Source organism: Bidens hawaiensis, unplaced genomic scaffold (genome assembly GCF_021521415.1).
Source record: "Bidens hawaiensis isolate Kalapana, Puna unplaced genomic scaffold, B.hawaiensis_p1.1 tig00002935_1, whole genome shotgun sequence".
In the NCBI taxonomy this organism is placed as follows: domain Eukaryota; kingdom Viridiplantae; phylum Streptophyta; class Magnoliopsida; order Asterales; family Asteraceae; genus Bidens; species Bidens hawaiensis.
In genome coordinates this window covers 568,190-595,775 of record NW_027491158.1, presented here as the reverse complement: position 1 = coordinate 595,775, position 27,586 = coordinate 568,190, and the positions used below count along the sequence as shown (strand labels likewise).

The 27,586-nt window shown below is 35.2% G+C and overlaps 1 protein-coding gene across 1 annotated transcript; it reads left to right on the top strand.

The window, feature by feature from the left end:
* Positions 1–4,500: 4,500 nt before the first annotated feature.
* Positions 4,501–5,392, top strand: LOC143621716 (uncharacterized). Its single transcript, XM_077093051.1, has one exon. The coding sequence runs from the start codon at positions 4,549–4,551 to the stop codon at positions 5,260–5,262; it is 714 nt and encodes a 237-aa protein (XP_076949166.1). The 5' UTR covers positions 4,501–4,548; the 3' UTR covers positions 5,263–5,392.
* Positions 5,393–27,586: the final 22,194 nt, after the last annotated feature.

The following is a 27,586-nucleotide window of genomic DNA, read 5'->3' as shown; positions in this document are numbered from 1 at the left end:
AATATACATTCAATCACACGAATACATATCTAAAGAATCAATTGCAAACATTAAGAATCTTCTTATTAGAATAGAAAAACTTACTTGCTGGGTATCCAAGGAAATCATCATCAAATCATCGGCACAGACCGAATGTTTACGCAATCAAACCAAAGATTGATTTGGAGAGAAGAACACAGAGGATGAAGACAATAATCCTTAAATTCGAATCAGATGATCGATTGGAGACGGACGATTTTGGTCAGTGGATTACCTAAAGAATTGAAGTGGTTTGTGGCAGCAGGCTATGGAGTTAGTGTTTGAGAGGAGTAACAGTCTGATAATATAACCCGTTCATAACCCATTTTAACGCATATGGTAGCGTCACCCATTAGAATACCCATACATAGTGAAACGGGTCAGGTGAAGGAGAAGCTTCGATGTAGAAATCAAACAATCTGGTAGCTCTAGAATGGGTGGGGAGCGACGTGAGAGCGACACGTGATTTTGTGGTAGACAATTATATAGATAGTTAGATATATTTATACACTAGTTTTTATCCCCCCGTATGATGGGGGTTGTTTTATATTATTTGTTTCTAATATCTATTTATTTTTTGAATTTTTATGTTTTTTATTATATGAAAGTTAATAATATACTTATGATTTGATGATAAACTGTTTCACAAATAAAGGTGATGTTATAACCCGGTTTAAAAGCTATATGAGTTTAATGAGACCTAAAACCCGATTAGTTTTTTTACTATAAAATTGTTTTTTAATTATAAATAATATATATATATTTTTTAAATAAATCAGATATTAGTTATTAGTATATCCCTACTTTATAGGATTTTTATATCAAATATTGGTGAGATTAGTTTTTATTTTAATGAGATGTTATAACTCGTTTAAAAAATATTTGGGTTTGATAAGACCCATACCCATGAATTCGGGTCAAATGCATGAGAAGCCTCCATTAAAAAATCAAGCAAATTTGATGACTCCAAAAAAAGAGGGAGCGACCACATCGCGACACGTAGGATTTTAGGATATATATATATATATATATATATATATATATAGGGAAAGTATCCTTTGAGAACTCAAATTTTTTTGAGAACTCTAAGAAACAATATAGACCACTAATTTTTTAATTTGTAAAATAGAAAGAGAAAACAATAAAGAGCATAGTGGTAATTTAATTTTTGTTTCTCTCTAATTTCAATAACTGATTGTCACACTATTTTCGGAATATATGATTTATGAATACATACAATTATTTTCTATTCTCTTCAAATTATATGCTCTCATGAAATATTAATTAGTTATTTTTTAACAAAACGGAGAACGAGAACTAGAACAAGTAGAATAGAAGCACATAATATTTGTTTAGTATTTAACTTACATATATGTAAAAAAGTAGTTTCCGCATACTTATTCAATGTGTAATCAAACCACGAATTAAGCCATGATGGTAACATGACAAATACTTCTCTCTTCATTTAACTAACTAGTTAATTGTTTATCCTATTTTCTCTCCTTTCTTAATTTTCACTTATTTATATATACTATTAACGATAAAGTATAAATTGATCTTGAATAGGATCGTTCAAATACTATTTACATAAATACAACTCTTAAAACTATAATTAGTTTCTTGAAAAGGTGAACATTTATATGTCTGTTTACATATATGCAATTTTTATACTAACAATATCTTTTCCAAAATTATCATATATTAAATATTCAGACTACTCAACCATTTGCTAACTAGATCCTTTGTATATATGATCTATCTTCATATATATTTATAGTCTAATTTTCAAACTAATCGTATCTTACGAAAATGTTCTACATATGTGTAACTTTACTATTTATATATATAGCATGTGTATGTAACGAAAAAAGCAGATGCAAGAAATTATTATATTAAATGAAAGTCTCAAACATGATTCAAATCTACGTTTACACATATGTAAAATATCTATTTACGTATGTGTAAATGTTCTATATATATGTAAGTAAGCTATTTTACATATATGTAAATGTCCAACCTACGTATGTGTAGCTTTAAATAAAATTCGATGAAAGACTTGATATTGAGTATTGACTTCAAAAACCAAATGACAATCAATAAATATGAATTTCATATTATCAAAGCTCACAACCAGTCATATATTATGGTGTCAAATTCACTAGCATACGGAATAAAACTTCCACTAACTTAAGGAAAAAAATTACCTAATGTTATAACTTATTTTTTTTTATTCAGTATATTTTGTTAATCAAATAAAACAATATACTCATAAACAAAGTGAAACATGGATGCACACGTGGTGGGATTCTAACGCACCATTCTTAAATCTGTTTGAATAAAAAAACACAATTGAAAAATATGTATCGAATAATGAATTGAATAAATTCTTACAAAGTTACAGTTACTAAATCTTTAATTTGAATCACCGTGTGGGATCGTTTAGTAGAAAGAAAATTAAATTTTGAATGAGTGGTGATTTTGAGTAATAATAGGAAATATGAAGAGAGAATAAATTTGCTCTCCATACACCCTTTTCTATCTTAATTATTGTCCATGATGTTACACGTAATTACACTTATGCCATCACTCTTTAAAGCCATTGATCAAATGATCTATGGTCTAGATTAGTTCTCTAAGTTTTTAAAAGATATATCAGTTCTTAATTTATACTAACCCTATATAGGATAAGGATTCTAAGATAACCATTTACAAATTGAGAACTTTGAGAACTATTTTAGACCATTAAAAACACATTTAAAAAAATCATAAAACAAAAAATAAAAAAAATTTTAAAAAACTAAAAACACCAAAATTCTTATATTTCATTCTGGTTTCATTAAAAAAACGTCGTATTATACACATATGTATAATTTTAGTTACGTAATATACACATATGTACAGTATCGTTTATTTTAAATTATACATATGTGTATAAAAAATCATGTAAATGTACATATATGTATACATTATACATATGTGTATATAATTTGACTAAACTGAGTTTTTTTATGAAACCGAGATGTTAAAATAAGAATTTTGATTTTTTTTTAATTTTTGTGTTTATTTTATTTTTGGGTTTTTTGTGGTCTAGAATGGTTCTCATAGTTCTTAATTTCAAAAAAGTTCTTTAATGATCCTGCTCGTATATATATATATATATATATATATATATATATATATATATATATATATATATATATATATAAAGAAGATGAAATACCAGAAAATTTTATCATAAATACGTTACTACCCTCCATTTCCTGTTCTCCGTTCTATGTTTTCATGAGAAATCCAACATAAATATGTAAAAGCCTCGTTTCCAGTTTTCCACCCTAGCTAAATATTTTCATGGGAAATTGTCATTGGTTTAATACATAAAGGTATAACAAAAAATTAATTAAAATACACTGATACAATAAAAAGTGAATTATAATCTAGGTTTGAATAAATAAAATATTAGAAAAAAAGTAACTATACGGTATTATTTACAATAAAAGTGCTAACAATAAAAGTACGTTATTATTTACATTCTTAAGTATCATAAAGCATCTTAATCTCGCAACGCTCCTCTTAAATATCCTTAATCTTTTTCTTTATTTTTTAAAAACACAAAAATAAACAATTAAAGATACAAAAATAACTAAACATCTATTTAAATATAAAAAATCTAAATAATTCAAATAAAAAATCAAAATTAGGAAAACATAAATAAAATTTAATAGAGAAAATGGCTATAGAAAGTGTGTTCGAAAAATAAAAGTGATATATATAATATGCATTTATAAGGTATAATTTTTTTATTGGAAATGACTCACCCTTATAACTATAATATTTGGCCCTTTGGATACCCAATTTCAATGTCAAACAGGTGGTGGCAATGTACGTTAATGCCTATTTGACACAACGGTTATATTCGCATGGGCATACCCGCTTACGCCCCTTCCCATCTTAGTATGTGCTAAATACATTCAAAATTAAGACAAATAACCTAAAATTTGTGCAATTCCTTGAAATAATTTTTGAATGGTAAGTGTTTGACGTGTAGGCACAATATGCCAACCAAACAAATATCTATCCAAAAAATACATAAGAACTTCTTACGTTAATTAAAATTGTAAATTATATAATTTTAGTTAGACAAGAAAAAACACATGGGATCACAAATGGAAAATAGACGTAGGTTAGGTGTCCTTTTCGGTAATTTGCATTTTTAATAATGATGTGACATCCACGTGCTTTATTTTATCTATTTTTCTTATTCAATAGGCCATTTCCACTCACATGTTAAAAATTTGGGGACCAAATATTAGGTGTATAGTAGTGGCTATTGTGGTATATATACATGTAGCCTTGTGTAGTTGTGTGTTATAACTTATGAACAGTTAATATCCCAATCCTATAAAGCTTCTCTAGTCTTTTTTTTGTTGCATGACATTGAAGGCAGACCAAAACTAGAAATTGGTCATATTACTCGTATAGAACTTGGAACCATAAAAAAGTGGGGAAATAGACGAGTAAGGATCAGAAGAAATGGGTAGTGAACCGGTTTTTTGCACGAGTTTTATTCAATCAAGCAAACACGAAGCAACTAACACGGAACATGAAGTCAAGAAGAATAAAAGGCCGTTGTCACATGATAGGGGAACCCGAGAGGTGGAGTGGAGGCGGTATCGAGGAGTTAGACGACGCCCGTGGGGGAAGTTCACGGCCGAGATAAGGAACCCGGAGAAGAAAAAAGCGAGGTTATGGCTAGGTACTTTTGACACACCCGAGCAAGCTGCATTGGCTTATGATAGAGCGGCTTTTAAGTTCCATGGCTCTCGTGCTAAGGTTAACTTCCCTCTTTTAATCGGCTGTGATGATCGGGTTACAATGTCTTTCTCTTCTTCTTCTTCTTCTATCGAAAATGAGATTCGAAAGAAGAAGATTCACACCGAGGAGCAATCGATGACCGCCACGGATGCAACAGTTAACAAGGTGGAAAATGATCATGACACTTTGTACACATTAACACCTAATGACTTCTCATTGAACAATCTGGTTGACCAGACACCTAATACCACTAGCAACGATGATGCATCCTTGTGGTCCTTCTTCCTGGTTGACCCACCCGAAGAGCTTCGGTTTCCAGTGATGGAACCACCATCCACAAACATCGCTAGAGCGACGGAAGTAGGAACTGGTCATGACTCGTTTTGGGATTTTCAAATGGATACATTGCCAGATGATTTTCTTTTGCTTTAGGGTTATGATTTATGATATTTGGTAGGTTATTTTATTTATTTGAATATCAAGAACGTTTTTTATATTCCATGCATGATATTATTACAAGTAAGATCTTGTTATTCACTATTTCAGTTTCCAAGTGAAATTTTATTTTGGTCAAAAAGGGTGCAATTCATTTATTTAAGTTACCTTGCAATCCGTACATTTTATTTTTTTTAATTATTTTAGCCTTTTCAGCCCACAAGCAATTTTAAACAATATATAGTTGTTATAAAGTACTAGATCGAGAGAGAGCTTGATTTAAACAAGAGACACCAAAAACTTTTGAAAAGTTGGAAAACATAAGAATCATTTTTTAGCTGTCATTATAAATTCTTGAAGAGGTGAAAATTTTGGTAATCAACCCAAACATGTAAATTTAGAATATGATTCACCAGGGCATTTCTCTTGGTTTTTGATAGTGTATTTATTAGTGAATACAAATTTATTGGCAAACACACAATACGATGAATAATCTAAAATTTCGAACAAAAACGTTAGTTATTTAGTTATAGGGAAGACATAATAATCACGTACGTAGTGTATTCAATAGTGAATACATTTAAATACTGCACAAATGTTTAACCATACATAGTTTTGTATTGTGAAACCATACATTTAATCAAACCGAACCTAAACAACGGACTCAACTAGAATAATTAACGAAAATAGTTGTCCTATATTTAACGAAAATAGTGTATCTCGTTTATAGTATATTTTGAATCGCAGTGATCATAGGCCTAACATTTTGTTTATAAGTGTACGTGTCTAATTTCTTTAGTGTTAAAACACATGATTAAGATCTATTCTTGTGTCTTGTATTTATCTTTTATTTTATATCTTGCATGCCTCATTTTCGTACTTAATTAGTAGTGGGGCCTACAAAAACATCTTTTGGAAACAATTTTGGGAAAGATTACAAAATATCAATGTTTCGTTGTCTCACTATATGCATGAAAGTTTAATTAATGAAAAAATTCCATCTTTAATAAAAACTAGAAACTTTTTATATATTAACTTTACCTGTGAGGATGGGTTTTGTGCGATGTGATAAGAGTGGGGAAGAAAACCCGCGATTAGGACTCGAACCCTTAACTTGAAAAGGTAAAGCCTTATTCAACAACTCGGTACCAGTTAGCCAAAAGGCCTTTGGTAAGAGAGAGCGAGTTAATTAAGGCGGTAGATGTGGAGGGCGTTGAACTCGTGTGTACGTCCCCCCTCTAGGAAGTTGCATCAAATGAGTTATAGCAATCTATGGCCTATGCTATGTGGGGTTGTAGCTATAGGGAAGGAGCACCCACCAGATTTATTGCAAGTAGCACAAGCCGCAAGAAAAATAGCCTGTCTTTTGTTTAATAGATAGCATGCTATGGATTTGTAAAATATCATACGGATTATTAATTAAATTCAAAATCAAGGAAAACTTTATTCAGAAAGCCGAAGAAAAAGCAAGGACAAGCAACACAACAGAAGAAAATATACAGATTACAAGAAAGAGAAATCACATATCAATCATTCCAAAGAAGATATATGTGTTTATGAGCCATGAAAAACTAAATAACTTGATGTCTTCTCTAATCTTTCCAACCTTGACATTTTGTATGAGAATTAAACTTTGTTCCTAGCCATCCAAATACGCCAATAAGTAATTACTATAAACGCGGTGATATACTGTTTTGAACCTTGTCTTTTAATATGGTCTTGTGGAGTTTGAACGAGTTTCTAATTCTCTATCCTAAAAGACAAACGTTTGGTTAACCTTGCACCAACTACTAATGTTTTGCCGAACTACCTATGCAACATACATGACAAGAAGTAAATAAGTGGTCCAGTATTATAGTAACACATACATCTTATTGATTTCAATTTCGACTTTGAATAATTAAATTTGAATCCTTATCAATAACCAGCATATTATTAGAACTATAAGGTTTCATTGATTAGATCTAACCTTTTACTTTCTCAGTAAACTAGTTGCATTCAAACAATACTAAAAAACTATTTAACGTAGTTATATATGGAACAATTGCTGAGCCAGAACGTTGTTTTACTTACCAACAAATTCTCTTATACTGCCCCCTTCTTAATGACACAGTCATGTTGTATTTATAACATGTAGGTCCTATGGACGGATCACACAACAAATAATTAGTGTTTTTGGATCAATCTCACTACTAGCTAGCGGAAATCACTAGTAGAGAACCGAGATCTCGGATCTTGTTTGGTTGATTACTACCCGAAGAGGAAAGGGTGAGGGAGAGAGGAGAGTTGGTGAGGGGATAAGATTTGCAAAAGGGTTATGTTATGCATGGGGCTTGCACCATTTATCGTGCAAGCTCCATGCACCATTCTAACATTATTTACATCCCAATGGGCTTTTGTTTACATGACCTCGTGCCCAAACATAGAAGGAACAAACCAACAAGCTAACTAGTGTACAATGTTAATAGAACAAGTAAATACAAAAGACTATTGTACAAAACAGGGCCCTACAATCCGCCTCTAGTCTTTAGTATTTAATCCGTTAGCTCTTGTCTTCAGTCGGTCTCATAATCAAAGTCGTCTTCGCAGTTGTATAGTTGATTGTCAAACTCCCAACAAATGAAGTGCTCGAACAAGTTAGGCAAGAATGGTTCACCATAGTAGATCGCTCGCCCCTCCTTGTGAGTTTGTATCGCCACATCTTATTTTTCTTTCCTGTGGCGGGATCAATCTTTGCTGGATGACAGAAGACTTACCCTTGTTGAGTTTGAAATCAGGGTAATCCTTCTTCCACTGCTTGCTCAAGAACCTGTTGAACCATCCATTGAGTTCCTTCTCTGTCACATAGTGGCCCACTATTCTTCTAAAGTAGTTCATGTCGAGCTCAGACAGAGTATGCATATTGGTGAAATGCATGTAAGTAAGATCTCTGTTGGCTCAACGAATCGCCCATGTTTATCTGCTTGGGTGCCACTTGCAGTACACGATCGAAGAGTCATCCAGGTAGGGATAGTTGCGGTCTCGAATGCTTGCCTGATTGTTGATTGAGTATGACTTGTTCTTTCGTCTCCTTGGAGTTTGAGACGATTCATCAACATCAGCAGCAACAGTAGTGGTCTGAGTTTGAGCAGGGAGAGCCACCACAGTCTCAACACGAACCGGAGTATCCGGGTTCAGAGAGTAATTAATCCCATCATCATCATCATCATCATCATCATCATCATTATTTTCCTATTGTTCCACGACTTCTTGAACAGTAAGGTCGGTACCTGCAAATGAATAAACATTAAAGACTGAGGTGATCTCAGTCTCAAGCGCAGCGTCCGTGTCTCTAACTTTTCTAGCTTCATTTGGCGAGTCTTGTGGTTCACTCGCCTTATTTCCTCCAGCGGCACCATCACCACCACTTTCATTATCACCATGACTGCTATCATTACACGGTTCATCAAAATTGTCATGAGGATCATCATCCTCATTATCGCCTTCTTAATCTCCTTCTTCATTATCAATGATGTACTAAAAGTAGTCAAATAAAAGTAACCTGTAAAATCAGATGTGGGACTTCAATGTCCATTTTCGTCTCCGTTACTTGACTGATCTCCACATCTGACTCGTCCTCACAAGTGGGAATAAACTCTTCTGTCTGATTTTGCAACCCAACATCCTCAAACTCGATCATTGGCTCATTAAATTGTATTTTACTCATTAAGCCTCGCCGAAAATCCTCTGCAATATCTGAAAGTGGTGCATTGTATCACAACTATGGATGACACGTAAGAGATCATGTAATATCTCTTTTGGATGTGGTATGTGATCCATCATTACGCCAGATGAGTCTTTACAACCGAGAACATTCCCCATCAAATCAAACACCATGCAAAATTCGGGCTCGTAGTAACACTCCATGACAATCACTGTAAAGATAAACTTAAACATAAAGGGATCACGAGCACCAAATAGTAGTAACAAACGGTATATAGAAAAACTAAACTAATTTAAAGCAATAAAACTAAACTATATTAACCTAACTCCTACGACTCAAAACAGACTCGAAAAAAAAAACCAAAAAGAAGAATAAAATAAAATAAAAACTACTTAGACTCCTACAACTCAATAACAAAAACAAACAAATAGCACATATTTAGCAAGTAAGTCTAATCAAAGCTAATGAACACAATCGCCAAGAGTCCCCCGGCAACGGAGCCAAAAACTTGATGTGCTAAAAGTAGTCAAATAAAAACACGCTAATCTAGACACTAAGTAATACTTTAGACTCTTAAACTTAAGTTAAACTATTAACCGGCAAGTGTACCGGTCGACTCTAGTACAACTAAGTAAGTTCGGATATAGAACCCACGAGACTCTTTAAATTACGTGACTAGCAAATTAGACTCGGCTTACTGATACGACTATTTATTAATATTATTTAAAGGGGGGTATAAACTATATTGTCATCATCATCGTACTGAGTATATCCCACAAATAGCAAAGCTATGGTAGGGTCTGAGGAAGGTAAGATGTAGACAGCTTTACCTCTACCCCATAGGGATAGAGAGGCTGCTTCCGGTGAGACCCCCGGCTCGATAGTCATTTTGAAACACAAGACAAGAAATTTTGACTGATTCAGATGATAATGAAAAACCACCTAGGCTAGAATCCCCAAAGTTTCAGTTATCAAATAGTTAGAAAATAATAGTTATGGAACTGAGATCGTAAAATAGGCACTAAAAAGAAAACCTGAACAAGACCCCTGACCCTTCTCAAGAAAACACCTATGGGTTTCTAATAAGTTTTAAGATACACCAGTTTATAAATTAAACTCTCTTACGGTTATCTAAGTAATTTATAAAAGAGTACATTTATAGTGAAATCCTACATTATAGCACGGAAATCAAAGGTAATTTAATAAACTCAATTGACTCGCTAGACAAGGTTAATTAATCAAACCTAGACGGACTCCTTACAAAGAACTAAATACGGTAATCTTAATCAACAAAGATCTAAAAATAACCTATCATCTTACAGCTTTCTAGGTTAGCAACACACTTTTATTCGTTTAACTAATAATATTATCCCTATGATCATATTCGAATTCAATCATAAACAAGTCAAGAACACACAGTAGATGACCTAACAAAATCCTATCATATGAAACAATCACCAAGGATTATGTGGAATAATAAAACTAGAACAACCAAAACCAAGTGCACATACGCATCAATCAAGTAAAATCAAATAGTTTACTGAATCATAAAACCATAACGAAAAGAAACAATCCAACTAAAATCAGAATCTACGATGGTTCATAAGCCTAGGCAGTCTATAATAATTATCATAGCATCTTAAAATCAAACAAAACAATGATAAAATAAATCATGGTGAAAAACAGTAGAAACAAAATATTAAAGGCGATAATATCCGTAGTCTTCGTTCTTGAACAAGTAGCGCTTCACTGTGTGATTCCTTGCCTTCAAAACCACCAAATATTGCAATCCTAAGCTCCAAGAAACTCCAAATTCGGCTCTGATTCGTAGGGTATTTTTAGGGTTAGGTTAAGGGTGTATTTATAGTGAACTTGGCCTTAAACTGTCAAAAATCAGAAAACTTTCTGATATCTGATGATGGCCGCGCCGCGCGGCCATGTCTAACCCCCTGATCGCGTGGTGCAGTGTTTAATAATAGGGAGGCTGGTCTAACAACCAATGATGTTTTCGGTGGGGTGTGTCCTCTAAATGGGCAGCTTGGGTATGTCCTCTACTTGGGTTACTGGTCCTGCCTAAAGATCAACTGTCAGGCTCTCAACAGGATGGAATATGCGAGGAGCATTAATTAGAACATCAGTGGTTGTCTGAACAATGTCAGGTTGATCAACCACTTGTCTTGTGCAATGGGACCATCCTAGAGATTCTCATCAAATTTAACAAAATCTACAGGAACCGGAGTAGATGCAGTGTTATCGGATTCACCAGCAGTGGGTTCTTCAGCAGCATCAACTTGTACAATGTTGTTTGAAGAAGGAGGTATGGCAAGAGATTCAACCACACTCGGGGCTACTTGACCATTGGTTGTGGGTTCAGTCTGAACTTATAACACATTGTCAGCTGACAGGTGCGAGTCATCTGAGTCAGAATTAGATGCGTCTTCAACGGCTACCAGATCGGTTGAATCAGCGATTTGAAGAGCAGGATTGTTGACAACTGGAAGAAGAACTGTTGGTTGAACATTTCTGTTGGAAGGGCTAACATACATGTTGACGTCATTCAGGCTGTTGACAAGAGTTTGTAGTAAAACTGGTTCAGGTATAGAAGATGGAACTTGAGTGCGTGCTGAGGGTGGTTAAACATGCCATAAAACTGATTGAACAGATAGTCATAGTCAAACAACTAGTTGGGTCCCGCGCGAGCATTAATAGCGTTAATCTCTTGCTAGTCAATGTTGAAGGATTCCACTATCACCTTAGTCTTCTTGTTGTAGACACGATAAGCGGTTTTGTTGGGTGCATATCCAACAAAGTAACAATAATCTGCCTTTTCAACAAACTTAGGATTTGGGAGAGCAAATGTATGGAGCAAAGTGCATGGACATCCAAATGTCTTAAAGTAGTTGACTTGCAGCTTGGTCTTATAGTAGACTTAAAAAGGAGTCTCCTTCAAGTGCTAGTTGATGATCACATGGTTTTGTATGAAACATGCAACGCCGATGGCTTCACCCCAGAAGAACAATGGAAGTTTAGAATCTAACAACATAGTTCGTGCAGCTTCGATCAGCGTTCAGTTGTGACATTCAGCTACCCCATTTTGTTGTGGAGTGTACGGGGCACTGAACTGGCGGTCTATCCCTTTTGTATGACAGAAGTCATCCATCGGCTGGTTGAAGAATTCAGTCCCGTTATCGCTTCAAATACACTTCACCTTCTTGTCAATCTACATCCCCACAAGAATAATGAATCAGATCAAAAACTGTGCGGTTTCATCCTTGTGCCCTAAAAGGAAAGTCCAACTGAAACGAGAGAAATCATCAGTAATCACAAGACAAAGGGCTTTTTGGCCTATTACCAAAGGATTAATAGCACCAAATAAATCCATATGCAACAGTTGAAGAATGGAATCTATGGTATTAACAATCATGGGCCTGTGAGGGAGCTTATGTCGCTTGCATTTGGAGTACGAAAGACATTTTTTAATGCAAGAAAAAGTTTTGACAGGCAGCCCCTCACGTGCTCACCTTTGACCAGTTTGTTTAAATTCTTAAAGCTTACATGGCCAAGACGTCTATGCCATAGAGGCAGTATTACGTGAATAAAAACTATTCATGTCTAATACATAAGAATCATTATGCCTCAGAGTACGCATCAAAATTCATTCCTCGGAGAATTTGAAACCTGGTTTTAAGATCAAGCTTTCAGTTTCCATGAATAGACTATCGATCACAAATTTGGAGACACTAAGAAGATTGGGGTTAAGCTATTCCACAAGATTGACATCATCAAACATCAGGATTCCGTTTAATATTCTTCCTCTTTTCAAGATATTTCCTCCCATGTCACCAGCAAATGAAACGTGTCCACCATTATGCGGTTGAACGTCAAACAGTAAGAGCTCGTCTCCTGTCATGTGTTGGGTGCGGCCACTATCTAAGTACCAAATATTGTTGACAGGCCTTCTTGACTTACTCTACACCCATTAGCAACTAATTAGACACAGGTTCACGAGACTAAGTTGTCTCGGGAAAGTCAACCACGAAGTTTCCAAATTTTATTTTATTTTTTAAAATTATGAAGCTTTGAGGTGTATCATAGTTAGAAGAACAATCTTTAGGAACCCATGCAGAGGCATGCTTCCTGTTTTAAGAAGACCTTTTGAACTGTCTTCATCCAGGTTTTAAAACAAAATCTTCTGATCTCTCGATCTTTGGATTTCTTTTCACATTTCTTTTAGGTGGATTCTTTGACTTTTCGGTTATCCAAAAAGATCTTCTGGTTTTGGCATTGTTTTTGGATCTCACAAACATTTCACTGGCAGAACTATCATATCGATCAGTCCTTGTTCTTGAGCTTGGTGTAGCCTTAGAACGGAACTGATTAAACCGAGTGTTCATTTCCTTTTGTTGTTTATGTCAGTTCTTGCAATGTCTTGCAAGGTGAAATTGGTTACCACAAACATAACAACACTTTCTTTTAGAGTCCTTATAGAAATGATCATAACTATGATATACACGATGTGGTGAAAAGGGTAATGCTTGGAAAGGAACATGGAAGTTATCTGATCTGTAACCTCTATCATAAAAAACATTTGAATAAAATGAATTAACATAATCTTGTTGGTGATAACCATAGTAGTTGTTATCAGAATGATTGTGTAATTTATGATGTTCATAATAATTAGTGGATTGAAAGAAAGAGTTTTTGTGAGGTGGGACATATTCACTTGATGTACTTGCCTTTGCATTTTCAAAAACTTTTATTCTATTACATTCTTCCTCAAATTCACAGTCCCTTGATGAGCAACTAGTTATGTTTGTCTCATCAACCATATTTGCATCACATTACATTTAATGAAAGTTTCATCATAAATAGTCTCACAATCACTATCAGAAGCAAAACTATCATTTTCATTCAAAGCCTTTTGAGAAGTGCCGACATCAACACTCTCACACATTACATGATCATTCAAAGTAGTTTTCAAAGTATTATTATTATAGATAAGTTATCAAATGATTGTTTTAGATTCACGCTAGAATCAAAAAGTGAATTTAAAACTCTTTTCTCTCTATACCCCATGTTCTTTTCCACACGTTTACTTTCTTCTACACGACCTGCTGAAGAAGATAAACTACCATTAGAACTAAATGAAAAAGGAATGAGATCAACAATTTTGGAGACAAGAGGAATAAATGTTCTGGGTTTTGGCACAAGACCAATACCATAACCAATTTCGTCCTCAGGTGGGACATTGAAACTAAAATTAGGTAGGCTAGTGTAATTCTCATTAAATGGAGGTGGAGTTATTGTGTGATCATAGCCTATACAATACGATCCCCAATATGTTCCCCAATAATCAAATTCAGTGTATCAGAAGCCAACTCAAATCTTTTTATGACTATCTTTCTTTGAGCTAAGTCTAATTCTAGCTTCTCAATTGTAGCATTTAACTCTACAACGCGTCTTTCATGAAACTCACCTAGTTTGTTAGACTGAAACAATTTCTCATTTAATTTAGCCATGTCATTATTGTGAGTTTTAATCCTAGTGGAAAAAATCTTCTTAGACTTTTTGTAATCATCATTCTGACATCTAATGCTTAGATTTTTATCTATTAAGGCAGCGTTATGAGTCCTATAGTTCTCTATTTTATCAATACAAGCTTGAGAACATAGTTTGTGTACATTGGGAATGTCTGAGACGGTTTAGTACGCCTCAGAAGTAGAGCTTGACGAGGGTTGGTCTTCATCCACAAATGTCATGCCGGCAAAGGTTAGAGGATTTATCAGCTCAATGAATTAGTCATCTTCCCAATCTGGTTTGGTTACTTCTGTTGATAGTGTGATCATGGCCTTTGAGCTGGACCTAGAGTTTCCTTTTGATGAGTTGCCATGACCAATTCGGGGAACTCTTGGTTTAGAGGAGGAGCTCTGATCATGCCTTTTATCACTTCTTCTTCCACCCTCGCTATCAGAAACTTCTGTGATCTTGATGTCGTTTGCAGCCTTGGATAGATTTTTCCACTCCCTCGCGAAGTGCCCAGTCTCATTAAAGTTGTAGCACCAAAGTTTATCCTTGTCAAACCCAGTTCCATTCCCGTACGAAACTTTGAAGTTGTTCTTACCGTACTTCTTCATGAAGTTTGAAGCTCGGTGAACATGTAACATCCCCAAAATTTTGGTCCAAATTTGACAACTTAGTAAAGTTGAAGGATCAAAACTATTCTCTATGTAATAAGAAAATTTAAATAATAAATAAAATTAAAACATTTTATAAGGAAATAAAAATATTCCATAAAGAAAGTCATCTTATGTTAAGGATATGGAATAACGAAATCTCATCCCACATGAAAATATGGAAGAAAGTGGAAGCATTCCACATGGGTATAGATAAGGAAGTTAAAATCCATCACACATGGAAAGTGGGAAAGATTTGGAAGCTCTTTATAAAGAGATAAATTCCATAGTAATATTCTCGTATGCCTAGCATGCACCTAGTGGTCCTGGCGGTGGGGTGCGAAGCACCGACGCTGACACGAACGGGCATTGTCTCTGGCACGGGCACAGGCAAAGGGCGTTGGGCTCAATGTGGGCTTTGATGGTGCACTTTGCACTTCGCACGCTCGCATCACCGCGAGATCCGCTTGAGATCCGCCTTAGTATTTTTTGGAAAATGGTAGTAAGACCAGGCGTGACAAGTTACCTAAAACAAGGGATCAAAAGTGAAAAATTATATTAAGGAAACCATCGCGCTACGCGATGAGCTCAGAACAAATGTCATCGCGGCACGCGATGGACCTTGATGACTCAGCACACACGTGTCAGCACGTGGCATGGCGGCGTAAATGTACGGCATCGCGATACGCAACGAGATTACCAAGAGCCATCGGGTATCGCGATGGGTTGAGAAATCAGCTATAAATAGGAGGTTTACGGCACTTCACATTTCACACCCAAAATCCTGGCTCTCTCTAGAATTACTCTCTCTCTCACTTTACCTTGGTTTCTGTGCCTCGACCCGATAATTATATCATCGTAAACCGACTCGCCTCGAAGTATGTGCCAACAAGTCTCGATGACCGGCACACCTCGTTTTGTGTGCCAAGCATTGTTTTGCATGCCGAACATCGTAGTGTGTGCCAAGCCCCGAAGTTCTTACTGTATAGATTCTAGTACGCGACGTAGAGTAGAAGTGCTGCTCTTACAAGCTTAAGACTTAAAAATTCTGAATACCCGTTTAAGGTAGGAGTTCTGCCTAAGTCATTGTTTTATAATTATATTATATGGCTTAGACCATAGTCAGGGGTATAGCCCAAACATTGATCATAATTATGTTTACATAAGCTTTAAACATACAAAGGATTATAGTAATGTTTCTTTTAAATTAAGAAACACATAATTTTTCATTCATAAGGATATAGTCAAAATATAGTTTCTTCATTATTAAGAAACATAAAGATTTTACATACAAATGTAGCAGTAAATGTATGTTTCTTCTTAAAGAAGAAACAGATTATAGATGTTTCTTCATGAAAAAGAAGCTCAGCATATGATTTGGTAAATAAACAGAAAGAATACAGATCTCAATACTTTATTCAAACAAATGATCAATCAAGGTTTAAAGCTACCAAAACCAGACTAAAGGTATGTAGCCGGATCAAGAGACGATCCAGATATTTATATAAACCTATTTCGTTATAGGTTAATCATCAATCAATCAATCATTCACAAAGGTTTTCAAAAGAGATCACCACATCATTCATAACAGACAATCACAGGGGAATACATTAAACCTTTACAATCAGTCAAAACATATTTATACTTTATAAGATGAACGGGTTATTTATCTTAAAGAGTCAGTCAACGTGTACATGAGATTACATGATCTCTAAAACGTTATAATACAAAGTAGAATATAAAAGAAACTCATACCAATTACACATGTGTCTGGATCCATACATAACTGTTTAGCCTAAACAGTCAAAGGCTACGTGGCCGCGGGCTAACAGTCATAACTAGTTTTCCATTAAGGGCTACGTGGCTCGTGGAACAATTTTGTGTGTGTAGGGAAGTGGTACAAATCCCAGGAATGAAATACTTCTTGCTGAGTGTACATAAAACTATATTTGTATTATAACGGTAATTTACATAATTTTAGAGTCACGATTCACCAGCACATCGCTGACGTATTTTTTCCCACATTGCACGGAAACATGTTAGTACATGTAGAAAAGAATTATAGTCATTCGTGATGATAAAAACTCGCAAGGTAGAGTTGGCTCAGTTTTAAAATATTAAAATATTACAAACAAGATTTAAACATGTTTTGGTTGGGTATGGCTCCGACTATTCCGGGAGCTCGCCAATTAGTTAACCACAGACATATTTTAGTCAACGGTCGTATAGTAGATATACCAAGTTATCGCTGCAAACCCCGAGATACTATTGCAGCGGAGGGATAAACAAATATATAGAGCTCCAATTCAAAATTCTCTCAACTTATCCCCTCCTCAGGAATTGCCAAACCATTTGACTCTTCAACCATTCCAATATAAAGGATTAGTTAATCAAATAATAGATAATAAATGGGTCGGCTTGAAAATAAATGAATTGCTAGTTGTAGAATATTATTCTCGTCAGACTTAACAAATTAGTTGGGTATTTATTATCTGAGAAGTTTTCAATTAAATTAATATTTTATAATCACAAAAGTCTTCCGCTAAAATAAACCGCAATTCCGATGTATTTACAAAACATGTACCAACTATTGGTTACACGCCTAGGCCCTAAGCCGGGGTATGACAGAACATCCATGGCCATATAATAGTTGATGTCCATCTTTTTGAGATTATTCTTGTTGATCTCGGGAATGTCTCCTTGTTGAAACAAAGGAGGTCGAAGCTTTCCTTGCAATAACTCATAGTGTGTAACATACTAAATTTATGATAATAAATAAAAGAATTTATGTTCGTATGTCGTGTGTAAATATTTAATTAAGATTAGATATTATAAAGTGTGTGGACTTGGGAAATTAAAGATGGAATAAGGGATGGGATGAGGCTTAGGTCCATGGGCTTAAGAGAGTATAAATACTCCCTTAAACCTCCCTAAAACCCTAAACCCTCATTTCTCTCCATCTTATTCTCTACACACACAAACTCTCTCTTGTGGTCGTGAAGGAGAAGAAGAAGATCTAAGGCCAAACGAACAAAGATTCTTGATAGATCTTGAATATATAATCAAGATACAAGATTTGTTGTTCATAACCAAGATAACCGTGACCTAACAAACACTTTAATATACGTTCTTTACCTTTAATGGTTATGTTTTTATGAACGGTTTGCTATAAAACTTGACCCTAGAGTATGTTGGGTATAAACGAACCATAAAGCTATAAACTTGATGTTTAAAATGGACATAACGAACTAATAGATAAGTATGGTTCATAAAAGAAACCCTAGATCTAGCCTTAAACATTCTTAGCCATAAAGGTTCAAACTTTAAGGTTACCCGGGTTAATTTTTGGCCGAAAACGGTTAGGGAAAAAATTTATGGGTCCATACTGAGCCATAATAAGGTGTTAGGTTAAAAACCAGTAAAAATAATGATATTAAAGGACCAACCGTGGCCAAATATACAGCTCGTTCGATTACTTTTAGACAAGTCGATTACTTTGTTGTATTCGCTTACAATTGGACTCGATTACAAATGAGACTCGCTTACAATTGGACTCGATTACAAATGGGATGATTACAATAACATTCAATTACAATCATACAGTCGATTACTTTGATGAACTCGCTTACAATCTAGAGGCTCGATTACAATGTTCCTTAGCTTACAATGTTCATTAGCTTACAATGTCCATTAGCTTACAATGTCCATTAGCTTACAATGTCCATTAACTTACAATGTTCATTAGCTTACAATGTCCTTAGCTTATAATGTTCATTAGCTTACAATGTTAATTAACTTACAATGTGATCATTAGCTTAAAATGTGGTCATTAGCTTACAATGTGGTCATTATCTTACAATGTGATCATTAGAATACATATGCATTGGGGTTTAAGGTAAAATACACAAAGTAAAATGTAATCTAAAACAAGACCATTAGATTAGACCAGACTTAGCCATTTTGGCTGAGATATGAACAATATAATTAGGAAAAGTATTGACACGTGTAATTATTATATATTCAGCAGAGCTCAATTAAAGAAAGGGATAACGATTAACGGATAGCGAAACAGAATCCAGGTGAGTTTCTAGCTCCACTTCCTTGTTATGTTATCAGGGCTATGTGCATACTCATTGTGAATGTTAATACCCTTACCTTAAATGGTAAGTGTATGTCTTAATAATGAATGTGATAGTTATGTTTAAATTATGAATGCATGCTTGACAGTACGTGAACGATTTTCGGAGCACGCATTGTTAAGGATAGTATAGTGTAGTATGTATGATATGAACATGTGATAATGAAGATGATAATGAAAGGTAAATTAAGGTCAAAGGGTTGCATACCCTAATAATATATGCGAAGGTTAAAGGGTTGCATACCCTAATAATATATGCGAAGGGTAAAGGGTTGCATACCCTAATAATATATGTGAAGGTTAAAGGGTTGCATTCCCTAATAATATATGTGCAGGATAAAAGGTTGCATACCCTAATAATATATGCGAGGTTAAACGGTTGCATACCCTAATAATATATGCGAAGGTTATAGAGCGTAATGCTCTGTAAAACGTAATGTACGAATATGAAAGAAAGAAAGTATGAAGGTAAGTAAGTATTATAAACGAAAGTATGAAGTATGTACGAAGTATGTAATTATGAATGTGTGGTATGTTGTATGATTAACTAGAACTCACTTAGTGTAGCTGACTTTTAGTATGCACGCAGGTGAGTAGGATGAGACAGCTGGCTTGAGCAGAGGACACATGGCAGAAGAATAAGGTCTGGAATCTGAATACTCAAGATGTTTTATGTTTAAATGTTTTGATTTTGAAAGATATGATGGTTATTTAAGATAAGTTATGAATTTATATGTAATGTTTTATGAAAGTTTTAAGATTCCGTGAATGTTTTAATTAACTCTTATTAGTAGAACTGTGTTTATGAGTAAATCCAACGTCAAAAGTGAGGCACCGGTAACGGGGTCTTACAGATTGGTATCAGAGCAAAGTTCGAGAGATTTAAGCATCCTACATGCTTAGACTTGAATAGAGAATGGGATTTAAGTGAGAAGAGAAAGGAGATGTTAGTTCAAGAATGCCATGTGTCACTCAAGCGATCTCAGTAGAGGTAAAATGTATGGTTAAATAATGAATGTTAATGTTAGCTTAACTGTTAAAGAAAGGATATGTGTATGTTAAGGGTTGGATTTCTTGATTGTTTGATTGATTAACTGTTTAAAAGTAGAATTAGCACAAATAGACTCATAAGGGGAAGTGTATAGGACACGGAAAGTAACGTGATCAACTAATCACAGTTGGCCACTGTTATTACCTGTTAGCCTTACTGTCCTTGTACTAAATAGTTCCTTGAGTGATGACGTTTGTGCTTTCCTTTTTAGAATACGATGGCCGGAGCTAGAGAAGTTGTGAGAGTAGGAGGTTGCACTGGACGTCATGGTAGGCCTCTTCTTGTCCGACAACCTTGGGTGGAAACAGCTTCCAACACAGGAGAAGAAGGAAGCGCAGCTGGACAAAACCAGAGCAACAACGAAGGGTATCAACTTGACCCTGCAGTTCAAGCAGCCATTGTTCAAGTTGTAGCCATTGCTGTGAAGAACTTGACTCCTGAAGGGTCTTCTAGAAGCCATGGGAGAACTCCTGAAGGGGCAGGAGGAGATGGTAAGAAAGATGATGAGAGAGAAAAGGGTGACTCGAGTGTGGTTAAGTCAGTAAAGGTTGATGATAGAAGGAGAGGCCGAGGTGGGTGAAACTACAAGTCATTCAAAGGTTGCGATCCGCCAAAGCTGACTGGTTTGGGAGACGCAATCGCTACTCTCCAATGGATAACCACTATGGACAAGGTTATCCGCATTAACGAATGTCGTCCCGACCAAGCTGGGGGTTATACTACCCAATCCTTCGACGATGAAGCAATGTACTGGTGGGAGTTGATTGAGCAGAGGAAGAGTCAAGAAGAGATTAAGGCAATGAGGTGGGAGGATTTGAATGAGTTAGTGATGAAGAGGTTCTGTGCTGACGCCAAAGTTGAGAGAGCGGAGATGAAGTTTCTAAACTTGAAAGTTGGAACAATGACACATCGTGAGTATATCACAAAGTTCAACCGAATGTCTAGATTGGTGCCCGATATGGTTTACACCGAGGCTAAAAGGATCAAGTGTTATGTGAGGGTATTGCCACATAAGGTCCGCACATTAGTCAGGGCGAATAAACCTGCTACTTTTAACTCTGCTGTCGAACTCGCAAAGATGGTTTATGAAGACCAGGCCGTGGACGATGTGGTGGTGGGAGAAGAGAAGAAAGATAAGAAGTGGGTCAACCATGTTAAATGACCCGGTACTCAGTTATGGAACCCCAAGGATAAGAAGCATAAAGTGTGGGAGAATAGATCGTGCAAGACGTGTGGTAAAATGCACGGTGGTGAGTGCAAGTGGAGTAAGGGATCAGATGTCTGTTATAAATGTGGAAAGACGCATGGAAGGGAGCGCAGGGTTGGGTCAAACGCCTATTACAAGTGTGGGAAAGTGGGGCACTATGCTCATGAGTGCAGTGTGAAGCCGGCATGTTTCCGGTGTGGTAAGACGGGCCACATGGCAAGAGAGTGTACCGAAGCCGGAGGAAGCGGAAAGAAAGATGCTGAACCATCAAGGCCAAAGACTAGAGCCTACATGATGACCCAAGAGCAAGCCAAACAGATTCCAGATGTCGTGAGAGGTACGTTCCTAGTAAACGGTATTTTAGCTTTAGTATTGTTTGATTCAGGAGTGAACAAAAGTTTCGTAGCTACGCCATTTAGTAAATTAGCTATAATGAAATGTTGTCGAGTGTCTGAAACCTTTATAGTAGAAATCGTTAGTGACACGTCGGTTAAAATAATGAAAATGGTTAAGGAATGTAAGATAGAGTTAGAGCAACATGAGTTCCCTGTTACTTTGTATGTTATGACCTTAGGAGGGTTCGATGTGGTTTTGGGAATAGATTGGTTATCTGAGTATGAAGCTCAGATTGTGTGTAAGAGTAGGATAATAAGGTAAAAGTCTTTGGATGGTAGTGTGGTGACCGCTTATGGTGATAAGGAAGGTTCTAGGCTTAATGTCATTTCAATGATAAAAGCCGAGGGTTTGTTAAGCACAGGATTATTCTTGTTGATCTCGGGAATGTCTCCTTGTTGAAACAAAGGAGGTCGAAGCTTTCCTTGCAATAACTCATAGTGTGTAACATCCTAAAATTTATGATAATAAATAAAAGAATTTATGTTCATATGTCGTGTGTAAATATTTAATTAAGATTAGATATTATAAAGTGTATGGACTTGGGAAATTAAAGATGGAATAAGGGATGGGATGAGCCTTAGGTCCATGGGCTTAAGAGAGTATAAATACTACCTTAAACCTCCCTAAAACCCTCATTTCTCTCCATCTTATTCTCTACACACTCAAAACACACACACAAACTCTCTCTTGAGGCCTTGAAGGAGAAGAAGAAGATCTAAGGCCAAACGAACAAAGATTCTTGATAGATCTTGAATATATAATCAAGATACAAGATTTGTTGTTCATAACCAAGATAACCGTGACCTAACGAACACTTTAATGTACGTTCTTTACCTTTAAAGGTCATGTTTTTATGAACTGTTTGCTATAAAACTTGACCCTAGAGTATGTTGGGTATAAACGAACCATAAAGCTATAAACTTGATGTTTAAAATGGACATAACGAACTAATAGATAAGTATGGTTCATCAAAGAAACCCTAGATCTAGCCTTAAACGTTCTTAGCCATAAAGGTTCAAACTTTATAGTTACCCGGGTTAAGTTTTGGCCGAAAACGGTTAGGTAAAACATTTATGGGTCCATACCGAGCCATAATAAGGTGTTAGGGTTAAAAACGGGTAAAAATAATGATATTAAAGAACCAACCCGTGGCCAAATATTCAGCTCGTTCGATTACTTTTGGACAAGTGGATTACTTTTTTGTATTCGCTTACAATTGGACTCGGTTACAAATGAGACTCGCTTACAATTGGACTCGGTTACAAATGAGACTCGCTTACAATTGGACTCGATTACAAATGAGACTCGCTTAAAATTGGACTCGAGTACAAATGAGACTCGCTTACAGTTGGACTCGATTACAAATGGGTTGATTACAATAACATTCAATTACAATCATACAGTCGATTACTTTGATGAACTCGCTTACAATCTTGAGACTCGATTACAAAGTTCATTAGCTTACAATGTCCATTAGCTTAAAATGATCATTAGCTTACAATGTTCATTAGCTTACAATGTCCATTAGCTTACAATGTTCATTAGCTTACAATGTTCATTATCTTACAATGTCCATTAGCTTACTATGCTTGTTAGCTTACAATGTCCATTAGCTTACAATATTCTAAGTAAAATGTAATCTAAAACAAGACCATTAGATTAGACCATACTTAGCCATTTTGGCTGAGATATGAACAATATAATTATGATAAGTATTGCCACGTGTAATTATTATACAGTCAGCGGAGCTCAATTAAAGAAAGGGATAACGATTAACGGAGAGCGAAACAAGATCCAGGTGAGTTTCTAGCCCCACTTCCTTGTTATGTTTTCGGGGCTATATGCATACTCAACGTGAATGTTAATACACTTACCTTAAATGGTAAGTGCATGTCTTAATGATGAATGTGATAGTTATGTTTAAATTATAAATGCATGCTTGATAGTACGTGAACGATTTTCTGATATTGCACACATTGTTAAGGAAAGTATAGTGTAGTATGTATGATATGAGCATGTGATAATGAAGATGATAATGAAAGGTAAATAAAGGTCAAAGGGTTGCATACCCTAATAATATATGCGAAAGTTAAAGGGTTGCATACCCTAATAATATATGCGAAGGGTAAAGGGTTGCATACCCTAATAATATATGCGAAGAAAAAAGGGTTGCATACCCTAATAATATATGTTAAGGTTAAAGGGTTGCATACCCTAATAATATATGCTAAGGTTATAGGGCGTAATGCTCTTTAAAACATAATGTACAAATATAAAAGAAAGAAAGTATGAAGGTAAGTAAGTATTATAAACGAAAGTATGAAAGTATGAAGTATGCACGAAAGTATGTAATTATGAATGTGTGGTATGTTTTATGATTAACTAGAACTCACTCAGCGTAGCTGAGTTTTGGTATGCACGCAGGTGAGTAGGATGAGACAGCTGGCTTGAGCGGAGGACACATGGCAGAAGAATAAGGGTCTGGCATCTGAAGACTCAAGATGTTTTATGTTTAAACTTAAATGTTTTGATTTTGAAAGACATGATGGTTATTTAAGATAAGTTATGAATTAGTATGTAATGTATAATGAAAGTTTTAAGGTTCCGCGAATGTTTTAATTAACTCTAATTAGTAGAACTGTGTTTATGAGTAAATCCAACATCAAAAGTGAGGCCCCGATAACGAGGCCTTACATGGTGGCTTGCCATAAAGGCATGAAACAATGCCACATGTGATTCTTTAATTTGAGGAGATTAGTAGGATGGGTTGTTTGCAGGCTTCTTAATTCCATGAGCCATTAATGCTTGCTCAACTGCCTTGTCTACCGCATCTTGGAAGGAGTTTGAACTTGACTGTGTATGTTAACTTGCAGTAGTCTTGAATGCTGAGTTCTATGTTGGTTGAGTGGAAAACATCTTAACCCCGTCAACTGGATGAATAGTGAGATGTGTTTGGCTAAGAAAATTTGTACTGACTCCAGACCCAGTAGAAATTCTAGCATGATTTAGAGAACTTATATGATTGCCCAATCTGAGTTTGCCATTCATTTCAAATGACTTGATGGTGGATGTCAAATCAGAAAGATGTGTGATTTGAAGGTTGGTTGTTCTCTTGATAGTGATCACACTACTGTTCCATGTGTAAGGTAAGGAGTTCAACAGCTTGTCATTGATTTCAATTTGATCATAATCAATTCCATCACTCTTCATCTTGGTGATCAATGTTTCAAGCCTATGAATAAGATCTCCAACAGTTTCTCCTTGCACATGGTTGAACAAATTGAACTCACCCTTCAACATGGATTTCTTGTTGTTCGCCATTTCTAAATTCCCTTCAAACTTGTTGACCAAGGCATCCCATAAGCCATAAGCAGTGATGTGTTCCCTCAAAGTTTGAGCAATTTCTAGTGAAAGACATACACTTAAAACACCATTGGCCTTTTGATCATCATTCAAAATTTTTTTATCCACATAATTATAGGCCGACACAGGCTTAGAAATTGGTCCATCAGTAGTATCAGTTGTAGGAATGTAAGGACCAGTCTCAATAGCATAAAGAAGAGCATAATCAGTTATTCTTATGTAGTTCTTGAAATGCCATTGAATTCTTCAAAGTTATCATCCTACTTAAGCAGTTTAGGGGGTTTATTGTGGTCTCGGCCTCATTCTCAAATATTATGAAGTTCTTTATCTCTTCAGTTTCAGAAGTTATTATATGCAAATCAAGTCTTAAGTCCAAATAGTTCACAAACTAGTTCTGCTGAAATTCTAAGTATAAACCAATCGAATCTGAAAGGATTCGAATCGAACTTTTATAAACGAATCGAATTGGATTTCAATCTAATTGACTTGGAAATTTGAATCGAATAGGATCTAGAAAGCAATCGAATCGAACAGAATTTCGATTCGATTGGTTTAAGAAATTCGATTCGAATGGTTTTATAAATTCAATTCGAGTGGTTAGATTCGAATGGTTCAGAGTTTGATCAGATATGGATTTAAGGAAAGTACGGATTGTAATTTTGCATGTCTTACACTTTTCTACTTTTGTAAACTCGATTGAAACCCATTAACACTTGTAGATCTAAGAACCACCCATTTTAATGTAAGGCCCCGATCCCGGTGCCTCACTTTGGACGTTGGATTTACTCATAAACACAGTTCTAAATATCAGAGTTAATTAAAACTTTACGCGGAATATAAAACTTCCATAACATTATAATAATGACTCATGACATGTCTTAAACATTCTTGTCTTTCAGAATTAAAACATTAAATATAAAACATCATGCGTCTTCAAATTTCAAACTCTTATTCTTCTGTCATGTGCCCCGCTCAAGCCAACTGTCTCATCCTACTCACCTGCGTGCATGCTAAAAGTCAGCTACGTTGAGTGAGTTCTAGTTAATCACACGACATACAATACATACACTTACCTTCAATTATGCATCCGAAGATACATAATAATTATTTTACTAATTTACTTTCATTACCTAATTTCATACATACGTTCATACTTTATTACTTTCATACTATGTTATTAATGTCCATTCTATCTCGGATATTATTAGGGTCCGATCCCTTCCTTTTCAATCTCAGATATTATTAGGGTCTGATCCCTCTTTCCTTGTCTATCTCAAATGTTATTAGGGTCTGATCCCTTTCTTGTCTATCTCAGGTATTATTAGGGTAGATCCCTCTTTCCTTGTCTATCTCAGTTATTATTAGGGTCTGATATCTTTCTTGTCTATCTCAGATATTATTAGGGTATGATCCATTTTTTCTTCTCTAATTAAGATATTATTAGTGTCTGATCCCTTACTTCTTCATCTTCGTACATGCTGTCTTTACATACCCATAGCATACATATACTTTCTTTAATCATTTATACATACTCATATGTTGTACATATATCTATCATACACATTCAACTATCTTATACATACCTCCCTTGGCAATATCTGAAGATCGTTCACACATCGACAAACTTTCATTCACATTTAAGATATACATAAATAACATATACATCATACATGGCATACTTACCATTTAAGGTAAGTGTATTAACTATCACATCGAGTATGCACACAGCCCCGAAAACATAACAAGGAAATGGGGCTAGAAACTCACCTGGATCCTGTTTTGCTCTCCGTTAATCATTATCCCTTTCTTTAATTGAGCTCTGCTGACTGTATAATAATTACACGTATCAATACTTGTCCTAACTATATTGTTCATATCTCAGCCATAATGGCTAAGTCTGGTCTAATCTAATGGTCTTGTTTTAGATTACATTTTACTTAGAATATTTTACCTTAAACCCCAATGCATGTGTATTCTAATGATCACATTGTAAGCTAATGAACATTGTAAGCTAATGATAGATTCTAGTCCAATAATACATTGTAATCTAATTTCACAAAGTAATCGATTACAACAAAGTAATTGAATTTTAAAAGTAATCGACTTGTCAAAAGTAATCGAATTCCAAAGTAAGCTAACTAATTGTAATTGAATTCCAAAGTAAGAAATCCTATTGTAATCAAGTTCATAAAGTAAGCGAATCAAAAGTAATCGACTTGATTGTAAGCGAGTTCCAAAAGTAATCGAATTACAAAGTAAGTTAATTCCATAAAAGTAACAGAATTCCGTA